Source organism: Tribolium castaneum, chromosome 6, assembly GCF_031307605.1.
Source record: "Tribolium castaneum strain GA2 chromosome 6, icTriCast1.1, whole genome shotgun sequence".
NCBI lineage: Eukaryota > Metazoa > Arthropoda > Insecta > Coleoptera > Tenebrionidae > Tribolium > Tribolium castaneum.
The window spans coordinates 8,865,420-8,883,298 of NC_087399.1; the positions used below are offsets into that span (position 1 = coordinate 8,865,420).

The 17,879-nt window shown below is 32.9% G+C and overlaps 3 protein-coding genes across 10 annotated transcripts in view; 2 read left to right on the top strand and 1 right to left on the bottom strand.

Moving 5' to 3' along the window:
- Atg18a (Autophagy-related 18a) overlaps positions 1–6,184 on the bottom strand; it is a 13,049-nt gene extending 6,865 nt beyond the window's left edge. For 2 of the 5 annotated variants that reach the window (XM_008198263.3, XM_008198261.2), the window contains exons 1-5: positions 5,826–6,166; positions 4,037–4,282; positions 1,115–1,313; positions 791–1,062; positions 591–740 (exon numbers count right to left, since the gene is read on the bottom strand). In XM_008198263.3, the coding sequence (XP_008196485.1) occupies positions 591–740; positions 791–1,062; positions 1,115–1,313; positions 4,037–4,282; positions 5,826–5,896 (938 nt within the window). In that variant the 5' untranslated portion in view covers positions 5,897–6,166. Of the gene's footprint in view, positions 1–590; positions 741–790; positions 1,063–1,114; positions 1,314–4,036; positions 4,283–5,825 lie in introns of all 5 variants that reach the window. The other 3 variants (XM_008198260.2, XM_008198262.2, XM_064357452.1) reach the window with 3 other exon arrangements.
- Positions 6,185–8,025: 1,841 nt separating this feature from the next.
- Positions 8,026–12,984, top strand: LOC659403 (uncharacterized protein). Of its 3 annotated transcripts, none has more exons than XM_015982418.2 (5): positions 8,026–8,173; positions 9,106–9,181; positions 9,227–9,472; positions 12,139–12,391; positions 12,440–12,984. In XM_015982418.2, exons 2-5 carry the CDS (start codon positions 9,108–9,110, stop codon positions 12,635–12,637), a joined length of 771 nt encoding a protein of 256 aa, XP_015837904.2. In that variant the 5' UTR covers positions 8,026–8,173; positions 9,106–9,107; the 3' UTR covers positions 12,638–12,984. The 3 variants fall into 3 exon arrangements, with proteins under 3 accessions (XP_015837904.2, XP_015837905.2, XP_008196480.2); XM_015982419.2 differs by lacking the exon at positions 8,026–8,173 and adding an exon at positions 8,561–8,724; XM_008198258.3 differs by lacking the exon at positions 8,026–8,173 and adding an exon at positions 8,900–9,057.
- A 327-nt stretch (positions 12,985–13,311) lies between these two features.
- Positions 13,312–17,766, top strand: LOC103313871 (mucin-12). Of its 2 annotated transcripts, none has more exons than XM_015982412.2 (12): positions 13,312–13,469; positions 13,514–13,666; positions 13,714–13,779; positions 13,829–14,029; positions 14,075–14,281; positions 14,331–14,528; positions 14,579–14,869; positions 14,918–15,085; positions 15,133–15,264; positions 15,315–15,374; positions 15,428–15,586; positions 17,483–17,766. In XM_015982412.2, the coding sequence occupies exons 1-12, from the start codon at positions 13,406–13,408 to the stop codon at positions 17,719–17,721; spliced, it is 1,938 nt and encodes a 645-aa protein (XP_015837898.1). In that variant the 5' UTR covers positions 13,312–13,405; the 3' UTR covers positions 17,722–17,766. The 2 variants fall into 2 exon arrangements, with proteins under 2 accessions (XP_015837898.1, XP_008196479.1); XM_008198257.3 differs by having other exon boundaries at positions 13,514–13,663.
- Positions 17,767–17,879: the final 113 nt, after the last annotated feature.

Consider the following 17,879-nt stretch of genomic DNA (forward strand, 5'->3'; position numbering starts at 1 on the left):
TCTAAAACGTTCGACAAAGATACAAATGAAAAACTCTGAGATTATACTAAAAATTGTGCTGAAAGATTTGAAAAAGTAAAAATAACACTATTTTCAACCAATTTTGTGATTTTTACCTTATTGTCAAGTATAATGAATTTCTATTTTAATGCTTTGTAAACGTGTGGACTAATCACATCAAACAGAACATCAATCTGTATTTAATTTAATTTAATTTAACGTGTTTAAACACTCGCAAAAGCTAAATTTTACCAGATTTTTGACCCAACTGACTACTTTTTCGGCTTATTTTAAAAAAAACTTTTGCGAAAAAATTGTAATTGTATAATTTTCTTGATATAAACGTGCTAAAACAAAAATGTCACTTTCGGCCCGATTTCTTGATTCCTTAAACTTAAGTTTTAGGTAAAAACGTTCTTTAATGCTCAAAAGACGCAAAAATAACAACACATTTCTGTTATAACACTGCAGTATCACAAGTTTTTTTGTATTTTAAGGAAGCTGGATATTATATACTGTGAAAAAACAAATTTGTGGCCTACTTATCCAATGTTGCCAACTGAATTATACTTAAATTACTTCATACTCACGTCATAATCGAGATAACATTCCTCAACCCTTGCGTGGGCAAATGCGCCGCTGCGAAAGCCCTCCCTTGCGTAAAAACATCAGTAACTTGCGTTGGCAAATAACTCGAAAGATAACCCATCCAACTACTCTCCTCCACATTACGTTTCGGACTAGAAAAACGCTTAAATCACTCAAAAAAAACTAACATTTTTCAACACACCTCTCTTTGGGTTCCTCAAACTTAAACACATGCACCGTTTCCGTATTGCTACTGCAGCACAAAAATTGACTACAAGTGCTGAACGCCAAAGACGAGATATCAACACAACGCTTCACTCCTCGTCGAAATTCGTACAATTTTTGCCCATCAGCTGATGAAAAAACACGAATGACTGTTCCTTTTTCGGAAGCTGTGGCAATTCGTGTGCCATTTGGACTAAACGCTAGAGCCGCCAGCGGACTATCATGAGCGGGAATCATGGTTTTAGCATGCTGTGAATGCGATACTTAAAAAGTGATTGAAACAAGAAATGAAATTACAAACCAAATGATCGGCATCGAAAATCTGTACTTCCCCGATCGTTGCCGATCCAGGATACGCCAAAAGACAATTGTCGTGGTTTATGCTCAAGGCGCAAAGGCCTTGCGGATTAGGGGGCGTGTCTCGGATCGTGTGGAGGACTTTCATATCGCGGATGTTGTGGATGTAGAGGCTTTCTTCGAGACAGACGACAAGGCGCGACCTAAATTGGACGGGTTTGAGGCGAAATTTTATTAATGTTTTCCCATTTTTTTAAAGTCCTCTTGACTGCGATGGTGATAATTATAATTACAATAACCGGCACTAACCTTTTTATTTCATAGTATGCAAACTATGTTTAGAAAAGTTTAGAAATATCTTTCATCTTTTATATTTTTGCTAATTAGTAACTAGTAGCTTCTTCGATTTCATATATACGGTGTCCCAAGTCTCTTCACTTGAGCAAAGATATTTTTAGTTGAGTAGAAAATAAATTAATACCGTAAACGATAGAAAATTATTACGCTACAATTTGATGTTTTAATATTGCTCAGTTTTTTTAGAGATGGTTGTGTGATACTAAAAGCCAATTAAAAAAAAATTTCAAATTATTGTTTCCGTGAATTTTTATAACTGTAACTGTTAAAATAGAATTTAGCAAAAGCTGATAGATTTTGAGCAACTGACATTATAAACAATACTGAATAACTAAAAATTCTATTAATTGATAGCCCCGATTTGTGGTTACTGGCAATAATTCGTTAACAATAGAAAAAGGTCCGCAATGGAAACACGAGATTTTCGAAATTAAATTGTTAGTTAAGCGAAATACATTAACTATTAAAATGTATTTTTTTATTTTAATTTTTAGTGTTTCACAGCCATAGGTACTTAAAAAATTAATCCTCTTTATTCCTGGTTCAAAACCTATAGCAATGATTATTATAACAATTGTTGTTAGTGATTTAAATCAAGATTAAAGATGATTAATTTTTTTTAAAACACGCCTTTAAAAAAATTAACAATTTCAAAACATCAAATCGTAATGAATTTAATCCTCAATCTGTTACGCTATCCATTCAACTAAAAATATTTATTTTTGCTCGGACCAGAAACATATAAAACATTATACAAAACTTCATGCAAAATTAATTGATATAGGGTAAATTGCACAGTTATTGGCCAGTGGGCGTTATGAATTTATTAAGGAAATCTTTTAAACTCATGTTTTCGTGACATAAAGCGCAAAGTACTCCCTTCTGTTGTGTTTCTTTGGAATGACGTATTTTAGTCTACATGTCATAATTATAAAAAAATTAATAGTAATAATAAAGTTTATAACATTGTTTAATAATCAGGATCTTATACACATCTCAATCTTTAGTTTGGAGTCGCGCAATTATCTATATCTTCTTCCTGAAGGTGGTGATGATTTTTCAAATTTAGATTTTTGCTCAACTGGCCAACAACTTATGCAATTCTCCAATTGAGGTCTATTCTGTATTTATTTTAAACAGCTGTTAGAATTTAACACACATTAAATACCAAATCTTGCAATTTTATTGGTTACTGCTATACCAACAACAATTAAAGGGCTTCAAATTAAATTAGTTTTATTACAGAATATACTTCATTAATGCTCTGGTCACCTACATTTTTTTCAAGTGCACAGATGTTTAAAAAAATGTTTACGTCTTTTTAATGACATACAGCTTCTTGTATTGATGATTTTAAACTAAACTTTTGTTGTCCAATTTTTTTTATTTATTTTTGAAATAGGTAATTTAATTTTTTTGACAAAAACAAACTTTTTTTTCAATTATTACACAAAAACTAACAATACTACAGAAATAAGGTTTTTACCATTTTAAAGAAAAAAGTTCAAATTAAAAACATGACTACTTTAGCACCGCAAAAACAATGAAGAAATTTGTTAAAATAATTTAATTAAAAAAAATATGTAAAACAATTTTTTTGTTTTTGCTTCTCACAGATTATTAAATTTTCTGTCTATCATGTATAAACAAAGGTTTCAGATATCTAAAGATAATAAATAAACTAACTTTATCAATGATTATTAATTGCTCATTATTATTTCATTATTTCGTTGACCGCAAACTCTTATTCAAACTTATATTCCGACAATAAAATTTCAAAACTAATTTCATCTTTTTCATCGCACCATCTTTTGATTTCAAATGTGACATTCTTTTTTAAACGAAATCAACAAACGATCAACTAAAAAGACTATTTAAAACTGTCTTGAATACAAAAATAATGAATAGGGTGTTCCATTTAAAAAAATTAAGTTAACTAACTTCTTCAATGCTTAACATCCAACTGCAACTTTCAATAAAAAGTTAAAGCATTAAAGTTCATACTTTATCTCTTTAATCTGACTCAATTAATTTTTTTATTATTATTATTTTTTTTTAATTTATTAATTATATTAATTTATTTTTATTCGAGAAGATACTCTATACTTCTTATTGGATTTTCTTGGCGTGGAAATTAACTAATACAAAGTTTAATAACCCGACTCACCAAACGTTTATTTGAAACACAACGCGTTTCAACCACAAAGTGGTCATCCCCCGGTGAGAATATAAACTGAGTTTATAAATATAAACCTGGGGATGACCACTTTGTGGATGAAACGCGTTGTGTTTCAAATAAACGTTTGGTGTATCGGGTTTTTAAACTTTGTTTTAGTTACAAAAATTTTAAATATTGTGAAACCACCATTACACATATACACAGTTTGTTAACTATTTGCATAATTTCCAAGACGATTTCACCCAAGACATACTGAAAAGTACTATTTTACCGTTGATTTCACAGAAAATGTTTTCATCAAAAATATATTTCTTTTTTTATTTTCGAACTTCTAATATCACCATCGCAATTTTTCTTAACTCCATGACACATTTTAAATGTTCTAATTACCGGTTCATGCGAACGGCGAGAATCGTGTTCGAGTATGAGTAGTTGCATATTTCCGTTCCTTTTTTGAAATGACAAACTTTCAACTTTCGGGGGGATGAGAGAGCCACAGTTGCCACCAGACTACTGCTGAAGAGACGTTCCACCATGTAGGTTTCTTCGACATCGTTGGAATAGATAAGTTCCAAGTCGTCGACGTTGTTGAGGGAGTAGAGACGATAACCGCTTTTACTGCCGAGGACTAGTGACCTTGAAAAATTCATGTTTTCACAAAAAAATATAGATAAATTATATGGTAGCACACTCGGCTCCGCCTCGGGCCATGTTTGCATCATAATTAAAACACCCTGTATAATATAAAAAAAACAAAATTATTTGCCATTAGCTCTCATTCTCCGAAATGATATTTGTCAAAAACGTTAAACTTTGATATTTTGGCATTTCTAAAGTCACCTATCGGTTGATGTTTTGTTACATTGTATTTCAAAACTGTACAAAATTTCAAACTTAAATGGACAAACTGTCTTTATGTTTTTTTTTTCATTAAGTTCTAACAAAAAGCAAAAGCTGTGTACAGTCAACAGCAAAGCCAATGCGATATTGAATTTAGTTTTTTCTGAGATTTCACATTTTTGTGAAAGCAAAACCTCTAAATTATTACAATAGTGAAATCAATTTTAATTCCGGTTTGTAATTCGTTTAATTATTCCATTGAAGATAAGAAATAAAATTAAAATAAAACGAACAAACTTGTGATTCTAATAAACAAAAAATAATAATTTAGATAAAAACAATCATATAAGCAATAAGAAAATTTCATTTCGCACAAGTATTTTATTTGAAATCGTAAATATTTTGTTATCTCATTGGCAATAATTTTCTCCTATGAATATGCAAGGTGTACACCCACGTTCGCAAGTAATGACGCCACTACCTGCCAAATTAAACAACAAAACAGATGACATAACAATGTAGCCAACTGGAAAATATATTCGAATAATAAGAGTCAAATTTCCCCTGATTGTTTAAAACTGTAAAATAGTAATGAAATCAAGTTCAAAACTCGCCAACTTGACATACTCGCAATAACCCGAAGCGATGCTTTTTTATTTACGTTATTGACATTTCACAAAACCCACTTGATTACCAAATTATTTAAACATGATCACATCGTTTCAATTAGCGATTTTACTGTTTTAGATTAATCGGATAATCAACCAGAGCCAGACACAAAGGAAACATTGAAATTATTGATAAACACGAACTTATCTCATTACTCATCGAAATTAAAACAAAAATGATCGTTTCCTCATTGAAACAATGGGTTGACATTTCCCTGCCTACTTAAAATTTATTAAAGTACAACAAATGAACGTCCACATGTCAAATGCGCAATTTTTCGCTACGCAAATCTGTAATACATCTGATAACGGACCAAAACAAAACAAAAACATCGATACGTCGTTTCAGTCAATAAAAATTTGTTTTTTGTTGTTCGAACGCACGAAATCGCGTTTGCCAACGTGACATTACGATGACATCACCATTGTAGCGCAAAATGTTGTAATAAATGCAAAAATCAAGTGTCCCTTTCAATCAGCTGATTGTGCGTCTATCGTTTGTTTATTTGGACGTCCGCGACCTACTTGTCGCAAAATATCGCAACTTGAGCACTTCGCAAGTGCAATCCTTGAAGAGACCTTTCACCTCTCCCGAAAAGAGGTCATTTCTTTGTCTGCAAAAGAGCCCTGAGGGGGCGCAGGACCCGCAAGGGTGAAGGGCGGAGACTTACGTGCTGTCCTGGTTGTAGTTCACGAAATAATTCTTAGTCCCATTAGAGTCGGATGAAGTTATATTACTCATGAGTTCGAAGTGATGATTACACGGTTTTTATCGAAAAACACTAAAACTACGACGCGATCTGAAAGATTTACAACTTGTTACTTCGACTTTCTTCTTATTTCTCACACAAAGGCTGACCTTGCTTTTCCAAACAAACACCAACACCACTACACGTCCATATTGTATTGAACAGCTGATAAGTGCGGAATCGCGCGCAGCGGCGCAACCGCGCCAAATTCAAAACTGGGGATTTTGACAACGATTTGGGCTGTCACAGACGTGACCGGACCCAGTTTTAATCGACAATTTATAATCAGACAACTGTACAAATTGACAAGTAAAATCGGTGTGAATGTAGCTTTTCAATTTTGTTTTAATAAAAAAAATGGCGTATTGTTGGCTGCCTACAAAAGATAGCAAAAAACTTTGAAAATAAAAAATTAATGGTAGGTATGTCATAGTCGCCAACAAACCAGCAGATCTACGGTAAAAATAATTATTAGATGGGTAGTATACAATAAATTAGAACCATGAACATTGAGTCAAAAATAAAAAATGGGCTTCACGAAGTAGATCCCGCAACCAAGAATACAATTTATAAATTTTAAAATTTGAATTCTCCCTGGACTGCAGATTATTCTCCTAAAAAAACCGTCGTATTTTTGTAAATATAAATTATCACCAATATTAACTAATTTACTGCAAAACTGCAAAGCCTTTTTCTTTTTAAAATTGTTATATTTTAATTTTTTGTTTGATATTCCGATTTATTATTTTCACCGAAAAGGCAGTACCATTTAATTAGTAGTGCTGTTGCAAAAGCAAAATGACAATTCTGTTTAAAATATTTATTTAATTAAACATTAAAGTTACAAAAAAAACACAATTATTTGAATTATGCAGGCTGGTCTAACCCAGCTTCCTCCTTCTGTAGTTCAGTACTTATTCAATTTGCTCTTCTGCTATTTTGTAGATATTATTTATACTCTAGGATGCATCGCAGGAAAATATTTTCGAATATAAGAGTGGCTCAAAAAAAGTATGACATCATAATAATATTTTTTTAACAGCATGCAATTCTTTTTTGTGCTCATGAAGATACCCTTTTAGCTTCTTACATATCCCTATTTTTTTTCAAATCGTTTACGAGATTACTGTTAAAAAAATAAAAACCAAAAAAAATCGTTTAACACCTTTAGTTTTAAAAATTAATAAACAGTGCTTCCTTGATAATAATATTACTAGGTACCATCGGTGGACATAAAAAACTGGTACATCCAAAATAAACAAAGGTTCCTATTTGAAATAACCAAAATAAAAAGCTCCAAAATTTAAAAATTTTGGAAGTAAATTGTGAACATATTGTAGTAAGTTAGATTAATTAAATTTAATTAGTAAGTCTGCTAGACCTTGCTTAATACGTACCTAGTTAAAATATTACCAAAAAAGCATTACTCGTATGTTTTATTAATTTTTAAAACTAAAGGTGTAAAACCGATTTTTTCTGAGTTTTATTTTTTCAACAGTAATCCCTGGACCAATTTGAAAAAATTGGCCATGTAAAAAGCTGGAAGGGTACCCTAATGAGCATAAAAAATACTAGCATGCCATTAAGAAAATTATTATTATGATGTCATATTTTTTGGGACATTGATCATCAAAAATATTTTCCTGAAATATGTCGTAGAGCATAAAAAACATCTACAAAATATTAAAAGTCTAATTTTACTAATAACTGAGCTACAGAAGACGGGAGCTGGAATGGACCAGCCTGTATTATACACTTACCTCATAGGTAATCTTATTACTTGGTGTGAAAATATCAATTACAAAAACAAAATACATATATATTTCTATAATAGAATGTTTCTCAATTTTTCCAACAAAGCGTTTGTACCTACAAAAACTCAGTTTATTTCTTAAAATTTTTGTGTTATTTATTTAAACCAAATCGTTATTTTTTAATAAGATAGTATTAAACGGTTTCGTTCAATTGCAAGGCGATAAGTTCAACGTATCTTTTTCAAGAAACCCACTTTACCCATGAATCGAAAATGAATAAACTGATAGTACTCCAACATCACGTGCCTCGCAGACTAATTCATTAAATTGCTTTATTACATAATTCATCTTTAGATCACAAGCACGCATTTTTCAAGACTTGAATAGTTCCTTTAATTAAAATCAATGAAGCTCAAGTAACTCCAACTACATAATCATAACGTGTTCTAGAATCACCGCAATTGCCACATTTAAAAACCAACCGGTTACAAGTGCAAGTGTTTCGCATATTCAAAGGTAAAACATTATCACATTAACCGCTTGATAATTATAATTACAGATTATACACGAAATAGCACTACAGTGTATTGCATACTCACGCTTTTTTAACACAGCCAAATGTACGTAGTAATGAGAAAATTAGTTCTGATTTATTTTACTCAAATTGCTAATCAAAGTGAACTTTGAAATTAAGTTGGCAACATTGCAAAAACTCTTGTAAAGTCAAAAAACGCCAACTTTTTTTATTTATTGAATAATTCTGAACGATTATTACTGTAATAGGATCGTCCACGCGACCTGTGGTACATTCATGATGATTATTAAGCGACCTACTAATTATCCGGCTTCGGTTTCAAGGTTGGGCACAGTAAATTCAACGCTTTATGTATTTAGGAATTTGTTGACCAATTTCTAGTATTGTTTTATATTTCGTCCTTCGGTTTATATTGATCTGAAGCCATAAAAATTCGATGTTGTGTAAAGAAGTTATTAAATAAGCGCCGCACTCAAAGAGTGACAATAAGAGGTGCGTTGAGTGGCCATTAAAATACCCAAAAAATAAAAAAGTAAGTTCTTTGTTTTATTATCACCGCACAATTTAATCTTATCATAGAACACATCTATTTTTCCAATTTTGTAAAGTACTCAAAATTAGGTGAAAATCGTGGTGCGTCGCGTCGCTGTAAAAACAAGTACGTAAATAGTTTTTGGTGTAATTTTACGACTAGAGAAACACTTTAAATTAAATTGTAAAAAATCAAAATTGGGCCTCAAAATTTTGACCCCGGTCCTGCCCGCCAGACGTCATCTGTCACCTGTCACTTGTCAAAAACAATAACAAACCCAGTTCAAAGGGCAAAGGGTGGCCGAGGGGGCCTGCTTTGTTTATCCATTACCTGGTAAAGCCCCCATAAATCGCCCAATTACCATAAACCCCTTTTTTCCAGGAATGATAAGTAACACTGTCATCGAGCAGTGTTGCTTCTATTTCAACAAACTCACCTCTTTGGACACATGGAAAAGGTAAAAATTTAAATTTTTTGACTCATTATTACACATGAATTTAAGGATACAATGGATGAACAAAAAGGCCCCACCGCAGGAAGCTTACAGACCGACACCCATCGAACACATTGCCAACGTTGTCACCCACGGCGTATGGGTCATACCTAGCGTCCTCGCCACCCTTGAACTACTTGAACGATCTCGAAATGGTGCTCAAACCATGTCGGCGCTGGTTTATGGGGCCACACTTGTGTTTCTCTTCAGCGTTTCGACGTCGTTTCACTGCTCCTTTTTCTGCAACCAGCGCGGGTACGTGTCCCTTTCACCCATCCCAAGACCCCCACCCCATCAAACTCAATAACAAAATCAAAATTTTGAAAGATTTTCAAGGTTATGTAACCAAATGTACACTAGTGATGCAACCAATAATACACAGGTTATTACTAAATGGTCAGAATACGGAAACTTAAAGATTAGGAAACGAAACGTTCCCGTCTTTGATGGTTCCGTTAATGTTGCAAGAGAGCGCAGTTGTTCCACTACCGTATTACCGTCTATGTTTTCAGAGCAATCATTTTTAAAATGGTTGTATTTGTGTAACGGTTAACAGATAGCAAATAAAAAAAATACAGGGAGGTAGAGCATTATATTCTCAATAGTAAGAGATAAACATAATAAATTTTTTATCGTATACTATATTTAAAAAAATTATACTCTTGTCAATTTGGACTCTGCTATATTTTTCGAAACGCTGCGAATAGCAAGAAAAATGTTAGGAAGAAAGTTCTCTACAACATTGTTCCTTACCTTTTTTCTGTATTTTTAACTGTATTTACAAAAATATAACGCGAAACACAAATTCATAATAGTTACTTAGATTTTTTTTGCATTATCAGTTGTATAAAATAATAGTCATAATCCAAAACTTTCCGTCTGTGTAAGCCAGCATTATTAAATATTTTATTATTTAGTTTTGTTTAAAGTAAAAAAATATTTGGTACTAAACAAGAATTTACCGAGATAAAAGAATTTAATAGAAATTAATAAAACGATACTTTAGTTTTCTGTTCAAGAACTGAAAGGGAAAAATTAAAATTTTAAATTAAAAACTTATTACATAATCAGACATAAAAATAGTGAGAACACTTTATCGAAAATTTTATAAAAAATTAATATTACAAACAATTTGTCGTTATAAAAAGGGTTTTCCGTGCGGATTGTGGTTTTTCGGCACACGTCAGTTGTGCAGAAAAAAATGAAATGTTGGAAACAACAAATCTCAATGAAAAGGACGAAGATCTACGTAAAGATAAGACCGATGACCCCTTAATACGAGAATCCATATTATGGGAAAATTCGATCCCTCAGGAAACTGCGTCTGATCAAAACTACTTAACAAAAAGTTTTAACAAAATAATCACCGACTTGTAAAAAAGAAATAATCACATAGAAGAAAAATTAAAACAAAATGAACTGGAGCACGTGCGGCACCTTGCACAACATCACTACGAGGTGGAAAATTAAACTATTACTATGAAAGAAATTTTTTTAAAACTATTTCGTGAAATAAAAAAAAATTACAAACCAAGTAAAAAGTGATCACCAGTGTTGAAGAACGATATGATAACATCACAACAATCAACCAGCAATTATTGTTATTGTGGAAGGCACTCTAAAACTGAAGTCCCCCAAGAATAACATTTGTTTTACTAAGTATTTATAATAAAACAACATTTTTTTCATAAAAAAACTAACAACATATTGCAGTTAGTTTTTTTATGAAACTATATTTATTAAAAAAGAAGAAGATTTATAAAATTTTCTACTGCTGGGATTTTATAATTAATATGCGTTATTTAACTTTGTGTTTGTGGCTCAATGAACACCCAGATTCAAATTTATTTATACAAATATTTATACTGATAAGCACGAACTCCCTTATCAGCGATCCAAAGGCAGTAATGTGGAAAATTCCGAAATTTTCTCGTCTTATCACTTATCACAACCGAAGAAATTGCATTTTAATGAGAATTTAGAACTACATTATGATAACATTATCATTATGATAACAGTGATAACAAAATTGAAAAATGAGCGACATTCATAATATATGTCACAGAGTATAGTGCATCGGTTTACCAAATGCCAAATACCAAAAGTCAAGAAATATAACACAATCTTCCAGATATTGGGCCGCATGAATAAAGTTGTAGTATACCTACTTAAAGTATGAGTATAAAGTAAAAGTAAATACTCGAAGTCAAAGTAAAAGCAAATACTTGAAGTAAAAAGTAAAAGCATTTTCTCTTGCTTTTACTTTGGAGTAAATGCTTTAATTTTTGGGAAAATCTGCTCTCAAAGTAAATCATTGTAGTAAAGTTTTCAATGTTATAATTTTTAAAAGGGATTTAATTTCTTTCGATTACAATTGTTGCTACTCAAGAACATGTGAAATGTCGTGTCGTATAATCTGCCCCCTTCAAAAAAAAGTATTAGCAAAATTCACGCTGTTCTTAAATATTATTTTTGTTGTTATTTTCCTCATCATCTCCGACAAAATCTTCATCCATCGAATACTTACAACTTTATATGGAACAAAGCAACAAATAATTATTTAATAAATTTACAACTTATCTCACATTTTTCTTGTATCTTTAACCGTATTCCCAGCGTCTTAAAAAATATGAGACCAAGCGCAAATTTTAAACAATTTTTTCTTAGGTTTTTTATGAAAATTTTAGTCGATCGTTTTTCTAGTCTGTTAAGAGTGCAAATCTCAACAATTCTGCATTTTTTCCAAGTAATTAATGAATTGGTTATATTTAAATTAATTTAAAACGATTTGGCACCGATTTTGCCCTCATTTTTATTTTGCCGTACTATTTTTTTAGTTTCAGAAAATCCAGCGATTATGTCTCCTAATTTATAGTCCTCCGTAATTTTTGCTTTTTTGCAATATTGCTCGAATTTTGCAGAAAGCTCAAAGATGTCCTCCACCGATGTGATAGGGCTATGATTTACGTGTTCATAGCCGGCTCATATTTCCCCTGGCTGACCCTCGAGCAGCTCCCTCAGGACGGCTGGGCTTCCTTCATGAATTGGTTTGTCTGGCTGTTGGCCCTTTTAGGCATAATTTATCAACAGACGTTCCACGAGAAATACAAAACTTTGGAAACTTGCTTCTATCTAATTATGGGGATTGGCCCCGGCTTATTACTAATTTCAGAGGTATTTGCTTATTTTTTGCCCTCCAAATAAAAATAAAAAAAATTCCAGCACGAATTTTCCGGACTGACGGAGCTAAAAATCGGCGGTGCTCTCTACGTAATGGGGGTGATGTTTTTCAAAAGTGATGGAATTATCCCTTGTGCTCACGCAATTTGGCATTTATTCGTCGTAATGGCCGCAGGGGTGCACTATTACGCCATTCGGAATAATTTGTATCCAGTTAACACCTTTTTGTTGAAAAATTAAGTAATACTCGAAAGCGTGACGTCTTCCGCTGAATTATTTTAGCGTCGCTTTTGTTGTGCAATAAAAACTGCTCAAATTTGGTCTTCAGAATACTCATCAGTGTCGGATCAATTTAAGTTGGCAACGCCGAATAACAAGAGAGTTTGTTGCCAACTTAATTTCAAACTGTGGCGCCGAAATGTACCTAAAATGGTAACAGAGGAGTCAAGTTTTAATACTATTTTAGGTTCGTTTCTTCAACCGATCTTGTGATTGTATACAATAAATATCTCGTTTATCAGTGATGTACTCTTCCAAAGAAGCTCCACTATAATTATTATTGTAAATAAAAAAATCGTATATGTAAAGTTTGTTTTATTTTGCCGATTATTGGTGGTGCGCCCAAGGTCAAAAGTGACACGCACCATCAAATTAAAACACCAGGAACCTCCACACCGAAATTAGTAGATTAGTTAAACCTCTACCTGATTTTATCAACTATTAAAAGAAAAGCAAGGTCTTTAAGCCGAACTGAAGAAGCCGATTATTAATCTTGAACTATATCCGCGTATGAATATGAAAAAGAAGCGAATTAATTTGCTACAATTTCACAAATTGCAAAATTAATTTCAAGGTTACAACTTTGCAATCCCGCCAAATTTCTTAATTAGGATTCAACCACCGGTCAACGGTCTCGCTATTTTTAATTTTTGTGGCAAGCAACAAACAGGTTCGTTCCCCGTTAATCGGCGGATTTTCCGTACCGCCAGTACTCATTCTTCGTTCAAGATGAACAAAATTGTTTGTGTTTTCGTGATGTGCGTCTCTTTGGCCAAATCACAAATTAATTTGGGTACGTTGTCGATTTTTTAATCTTTACTCATTGCTAGAATTCAGAATATAAACCGGTACGGCCCTTTTACCACCCGAAACCTGGCAGTACTTTAGGGCAAATTGTCCCTCCAGGCAAACCCTGGCCAGATAACGCCCAAAATGTCAGCCTGGAGGATAGGTTTAAAGAAACAACTTCGACAAGTAGTACTCCAGGTTGTGACTAGGCCTAAATAATGATCCTTGTTGTAATTCGTCGATTTTAGATTATAACAAACCTGGGGATGGTGAACAAACATTTCAGCCTACACCTAGCACAGGGGTTACTCTAGGTTTTGTCCAGGTTTAGTCATTAGCACACTGTGAACTATCGATTTTTAGATTATAAACCTAGTCGGCCACCGTTTCATCCAAACCCTGGTAGTACTTTAGGCCAGGTTGTACCGCCTGGCCAACCTTGGCCCGACAAACCTGACGGTTATCACAATTTCAGTCAATCGAAACCTGGCATTACTTTAGAAAATAAAATGAAAGACACTGTTGCTACAACTGAACAACCTGGCACAACTGTGTTTAGCCTAGGTTGGCTCATTATCAACTTGTAAAATTGTAACTTGATGTTTGTAGAATATAAACCTAACCGGCCTCCACACCACCCAAACCCTGGCAGTATTTTAGGTCAAATAGTACCGCCTGGGCAACCTTGGCCTGATAAACCTGAAGGTTATCAAAATTTTAGTCAATTGTCACCCGAACTAAGCACTAGCACAATTACTCTGGAAAATAAAATACAAGATGCAGCCACTACTAGCAATAAACCTAGTATTAGTCTAGGTTTGTGTTGTTTCTATAGTTTCTAGAATTTTATTAGTGTTTTTCACAGAATACCAACCCAATCGACCGAGTTTTCACCCAAGCCCTGGCACTGTTTTAGGCCAAATTATCCCACCTGGGCAACCTTGGCCCGATAAGCCTGAAAATTTTACTCAGTCATTACCTGAATCAAGCACTAGCACAATTAATTTGGAAAATAAAATACAAGAGACCGTTACTACAACCAATAAACCTAATACTAGTTTAGGTTTGTAATATTTCTAGTACTGTGCTCGGTACTATCGTTGTTTTTCATAGAAAATCAGCCTAATCGTCCAACTTTTCAACCAAGTCCGGGCACTATTTTAGGCCAAATTATTCCACCTGGGCAACCATGGCCTGACAGGCTTGAAGGTTATCAAAATTTTAGTCAAACGAGACCTACCGGTTTTGTATGGGAGACCGAGTCTCCAGATAATGAAACCACCAAACCTGAACCAGTTCCAGTAACAACTCTAGCACCAAACCAAACTAGAAATAATTTTGAAGAGAAAATCAAGGATATAGTATCGATATTTTGGCAACCTGAAGCAAACGTTACTAGCCCAGGTTAGTGCTACGATGTGTTCGGAGGAAAATACATTTTTACCATCGTAGGTAGTGAACCTAGCAGCCTAGACCAAGAGCAACCTGTAGGCTCAGACATGGAGATAACAAAACCTGGACTACCAACTACTACATCCACTCAAAAACAAGCAAATAATTTCGAAGATACAATTAAAGATACAGTTTTTGCATTAGGAATGCCTGGTCCACTTAATCCAGGTTAGACGGTACTGTTTTAAGAAAAAATACGTAATTTTTGTCCACAGGTGATAAGGTTTTGTCTGAAAAACCTAGTGAATTTTCAGAGAACGAAACAGCAAAACCTTCGTCTTCTACAACAAGCCAAGCGAACAGTTTTGAAGATTCAATTAAAGTTACGATTTCCATATTAATCCCAGGTTAGTACTACCTTTAAGGAAGTAACAAATTTAGTAACGAAATGTTTTAGAATCCCAGTATAAATCTAATAAAATTGAAACAACAACAAGAGAAATAGAACATAGCCCAGGTTTGTTTGAAGTTAGTTTTGAGTTTAAAGTAGATCAGTGGTTTTGTCCATAGGTACTAAAACTTCAGACCAGGTTTTCTCTGAGAAACCTACTGAAGTTTCAGATCGCGAAGCAGCAAAACCTAGGCTAGACATCACTTCGACTTCGACAACAAGGCAAATGAATGGTTTTGAAGATTCAGTTAAAGATACGGTTTCTATTTTGACCCCAGGTTGGTACTTATTAAAAAATTAAGACATATTTGAATATAATAAGTGTGCAAAATAGTGTCTTTATGAATTTACTTTAGAAAATGCGTCAATCAGGTATTTATGCGTGTTTTTTCGACTGAATTTTTTGTTTCTTTTAAACTCTCTTCTTTTATTGCATTTCTTAAATAATTTTCGAGTAAAAAACACTTGTAAAACAGAAACAGTGACAGAAGTTAAAATATGCTTCTATTCCAGGCTTAAATACCTATTAAACTTAGCGAGACGCCAATAAACAAATATGCTAAAAGTGTTTCTCAAGTTATTCCAATTATTTTTAACCAAAAAAACGACTGTTTTTAATTTGAGAATTCTGAAATTAAGATATAATAAAAAACTTGAAATCTCAAGTAAGTCAGTTTTTTATTTTGTATTAGAATTAAATATTTAAAAGTTTTCAAGGCAAGTCAACTTATCACACATTTCTCCCCGGAATTATCCCTTTTAGTACTCACTTATCATAAAATATAAAAAAATGAGTTTTGTTCAGTGCTACAAACTACGTACTTAGAATTTGCAAAGATTGAGATTTACGAGTTTGAATTGTTGAATTCATTTGAATTTTTAATACCGATTTTTTTTAATTTTGATATAGTTCTCAATGACAGTTACCTCAGCAGTGAAATGTTTGAGTAAATAACTTCAGCATCACTTTATCTGTCAAAATATGTCCAAAATGTTCACCGAAAAACATAAAAAAAATATGTTGAAATCTTATTTCCGTAATGGACATCGGATTAACGTAACTGTCATGGATAACTAGATCAAAATTTCAAAAAATCGCATGGTAGGGTGACCCAGGGGTGTGTTGTAATCGCACTATAATTTTTTTCTATTTAAAATATTGCCATGCCCTTTATATTACACAGTAGATTGACTTAAAGTACACAAACTAAAAATTTTATTATTAACTATTATACACAGGGTGGTGAACCAGTTAAATAGAACGCCCTATATATTTTTGCATAAATTTAAATTATTATAATTATTATAATTAAATTAGATTCTACACAAAAAATAATGTAACTGTGTATAAATTCTTAGAGGTTTATGTATTTTCGTTTTGGAATTATTTAACTTTTACTTACAAAAAAGACCAATTTTTGAAAAATTATTACGAAGTCGCCAATGAATATTTTCCGACATATTTGCCACAAAAAAACTCAGAATACCTTGTAATTTTAGAAAATAGTCGTCTTTGACTTGAAACACGCAAATGATATACAGGGTGTGCCAAAACGCCAAAAGTTGAATAACTCATTCTCTTCAAATGGAACACCATACGTGTCGATAGCATTTTGCATAAGCTTTTTTGTATTTGTACATCATAAGGCATTAATAGGTGATTTTTTCAACAGGTATCTGTTTAGTTTCGCAAAAGCTGTCGTTTCCGCTAACTAAAGTAAAAATATATGATCCGAAGCACGAAAAACTTAATTTAAAAATTTAACTATATCTCGTAAAAGAAGGCTCAACCAATTGTTTGTCGTAAGAACTCTTAATTCAGTCCTTTATCACCTCCCTGGAGATTGTCCAACACTTTTGTTGTTATTTTTGCGCAATCAAGAGTATTTTTTGAAAATTTGAAAAATTCGTCAAAAATAAACCGAAAAAAAAGAAGTATTTTTAAACACGTTTTTTGCAAAATTATGCTAAAATTCATTAAATTGAGTCAAAAACTAGTTTTTGCCGCTTTTGCGTTTTAATGATCATTCATAATTAAGACTAATTTAATTATTTCGAAAAATTGCATCAAAAATTACAGAAAAAATTCCTGCAACTTTTGTGCCATTCATCCTTACATATTTCAGTCTTCAAATAAAAGAATAGACGTAAAAAATTTAATAATAATTTTTCAGAGTGGAAAATCGCAACAAGCGACAATATTTTAACGGAGGGCCACTTGTACACCTCTGCTCCATTAATCGAACCGAAGAGTACGACAGTCGTACCACCGAAAAAAAAGCTATCAATCAATCATCAACGTTCCAAACCTCGTCGAGGTTACATGAAGGCTACAGTCCCCGTTGAATCACCCTTTGTCTTCGTACCCCTTGACTGGCTACCGCCCGCTCCCTCATTTTTTTCATTTAAATGAAAGATTTTTGTAATTTTTTCCTTAATAAATTGATTGAGCTATCAAGGAACCGTATCACATTCCTCATGCAAATCGCTCCATCGCACGCAAATTACCATAAGCAAGAATCGTTATTGAGTAGGTGTGTGTGTGTATAAAGTGAGTGGGGTCCGTCGCGG

Coding starts and splice junctions, on each gene's coding strand:
- LOC659403 (XM_015982418.2), top strand. CDS start 9,108: ATGATAAGTAACACTGTCATCGAGCAGTGTTGCTTCTATTTCAACAAA. Junction 9,182..9,226: donor TCTTTGGACACATGGAAAAG/GTAAAAATTTAA, acceptor CATGAATTTAAG/GATACAATGGATGAACAAAA. Junction 12,392..12,439: donor GCTTATTACTAATTTCAGAG/GTATTTGCTTAT, acceptor AAAAAATTCCAG/CACGAATTTTCCGGACTGAC.
- LOC103313871 (XM_015982412.2), top strand. CDS start 13,406: ATGAACAAAATTGTTTGTGTTTTCGTGATGTGCGTCTCTTTGGCCAAA. Junction 14,030..14,074: donor CACAACTGTGTTTAGCCTAG/GTTGGCTCATTA, acceptor TGATGTTTGTAG/AATATAAACCTAACCGGCCT. Junction 15,086..15,132: donor GCCTGGTCCACTTAATCCAG/GTTAGACGGTAC, acceptor TTTTGTCCACAG/GTGATAAGGTTTTGTCTGAA.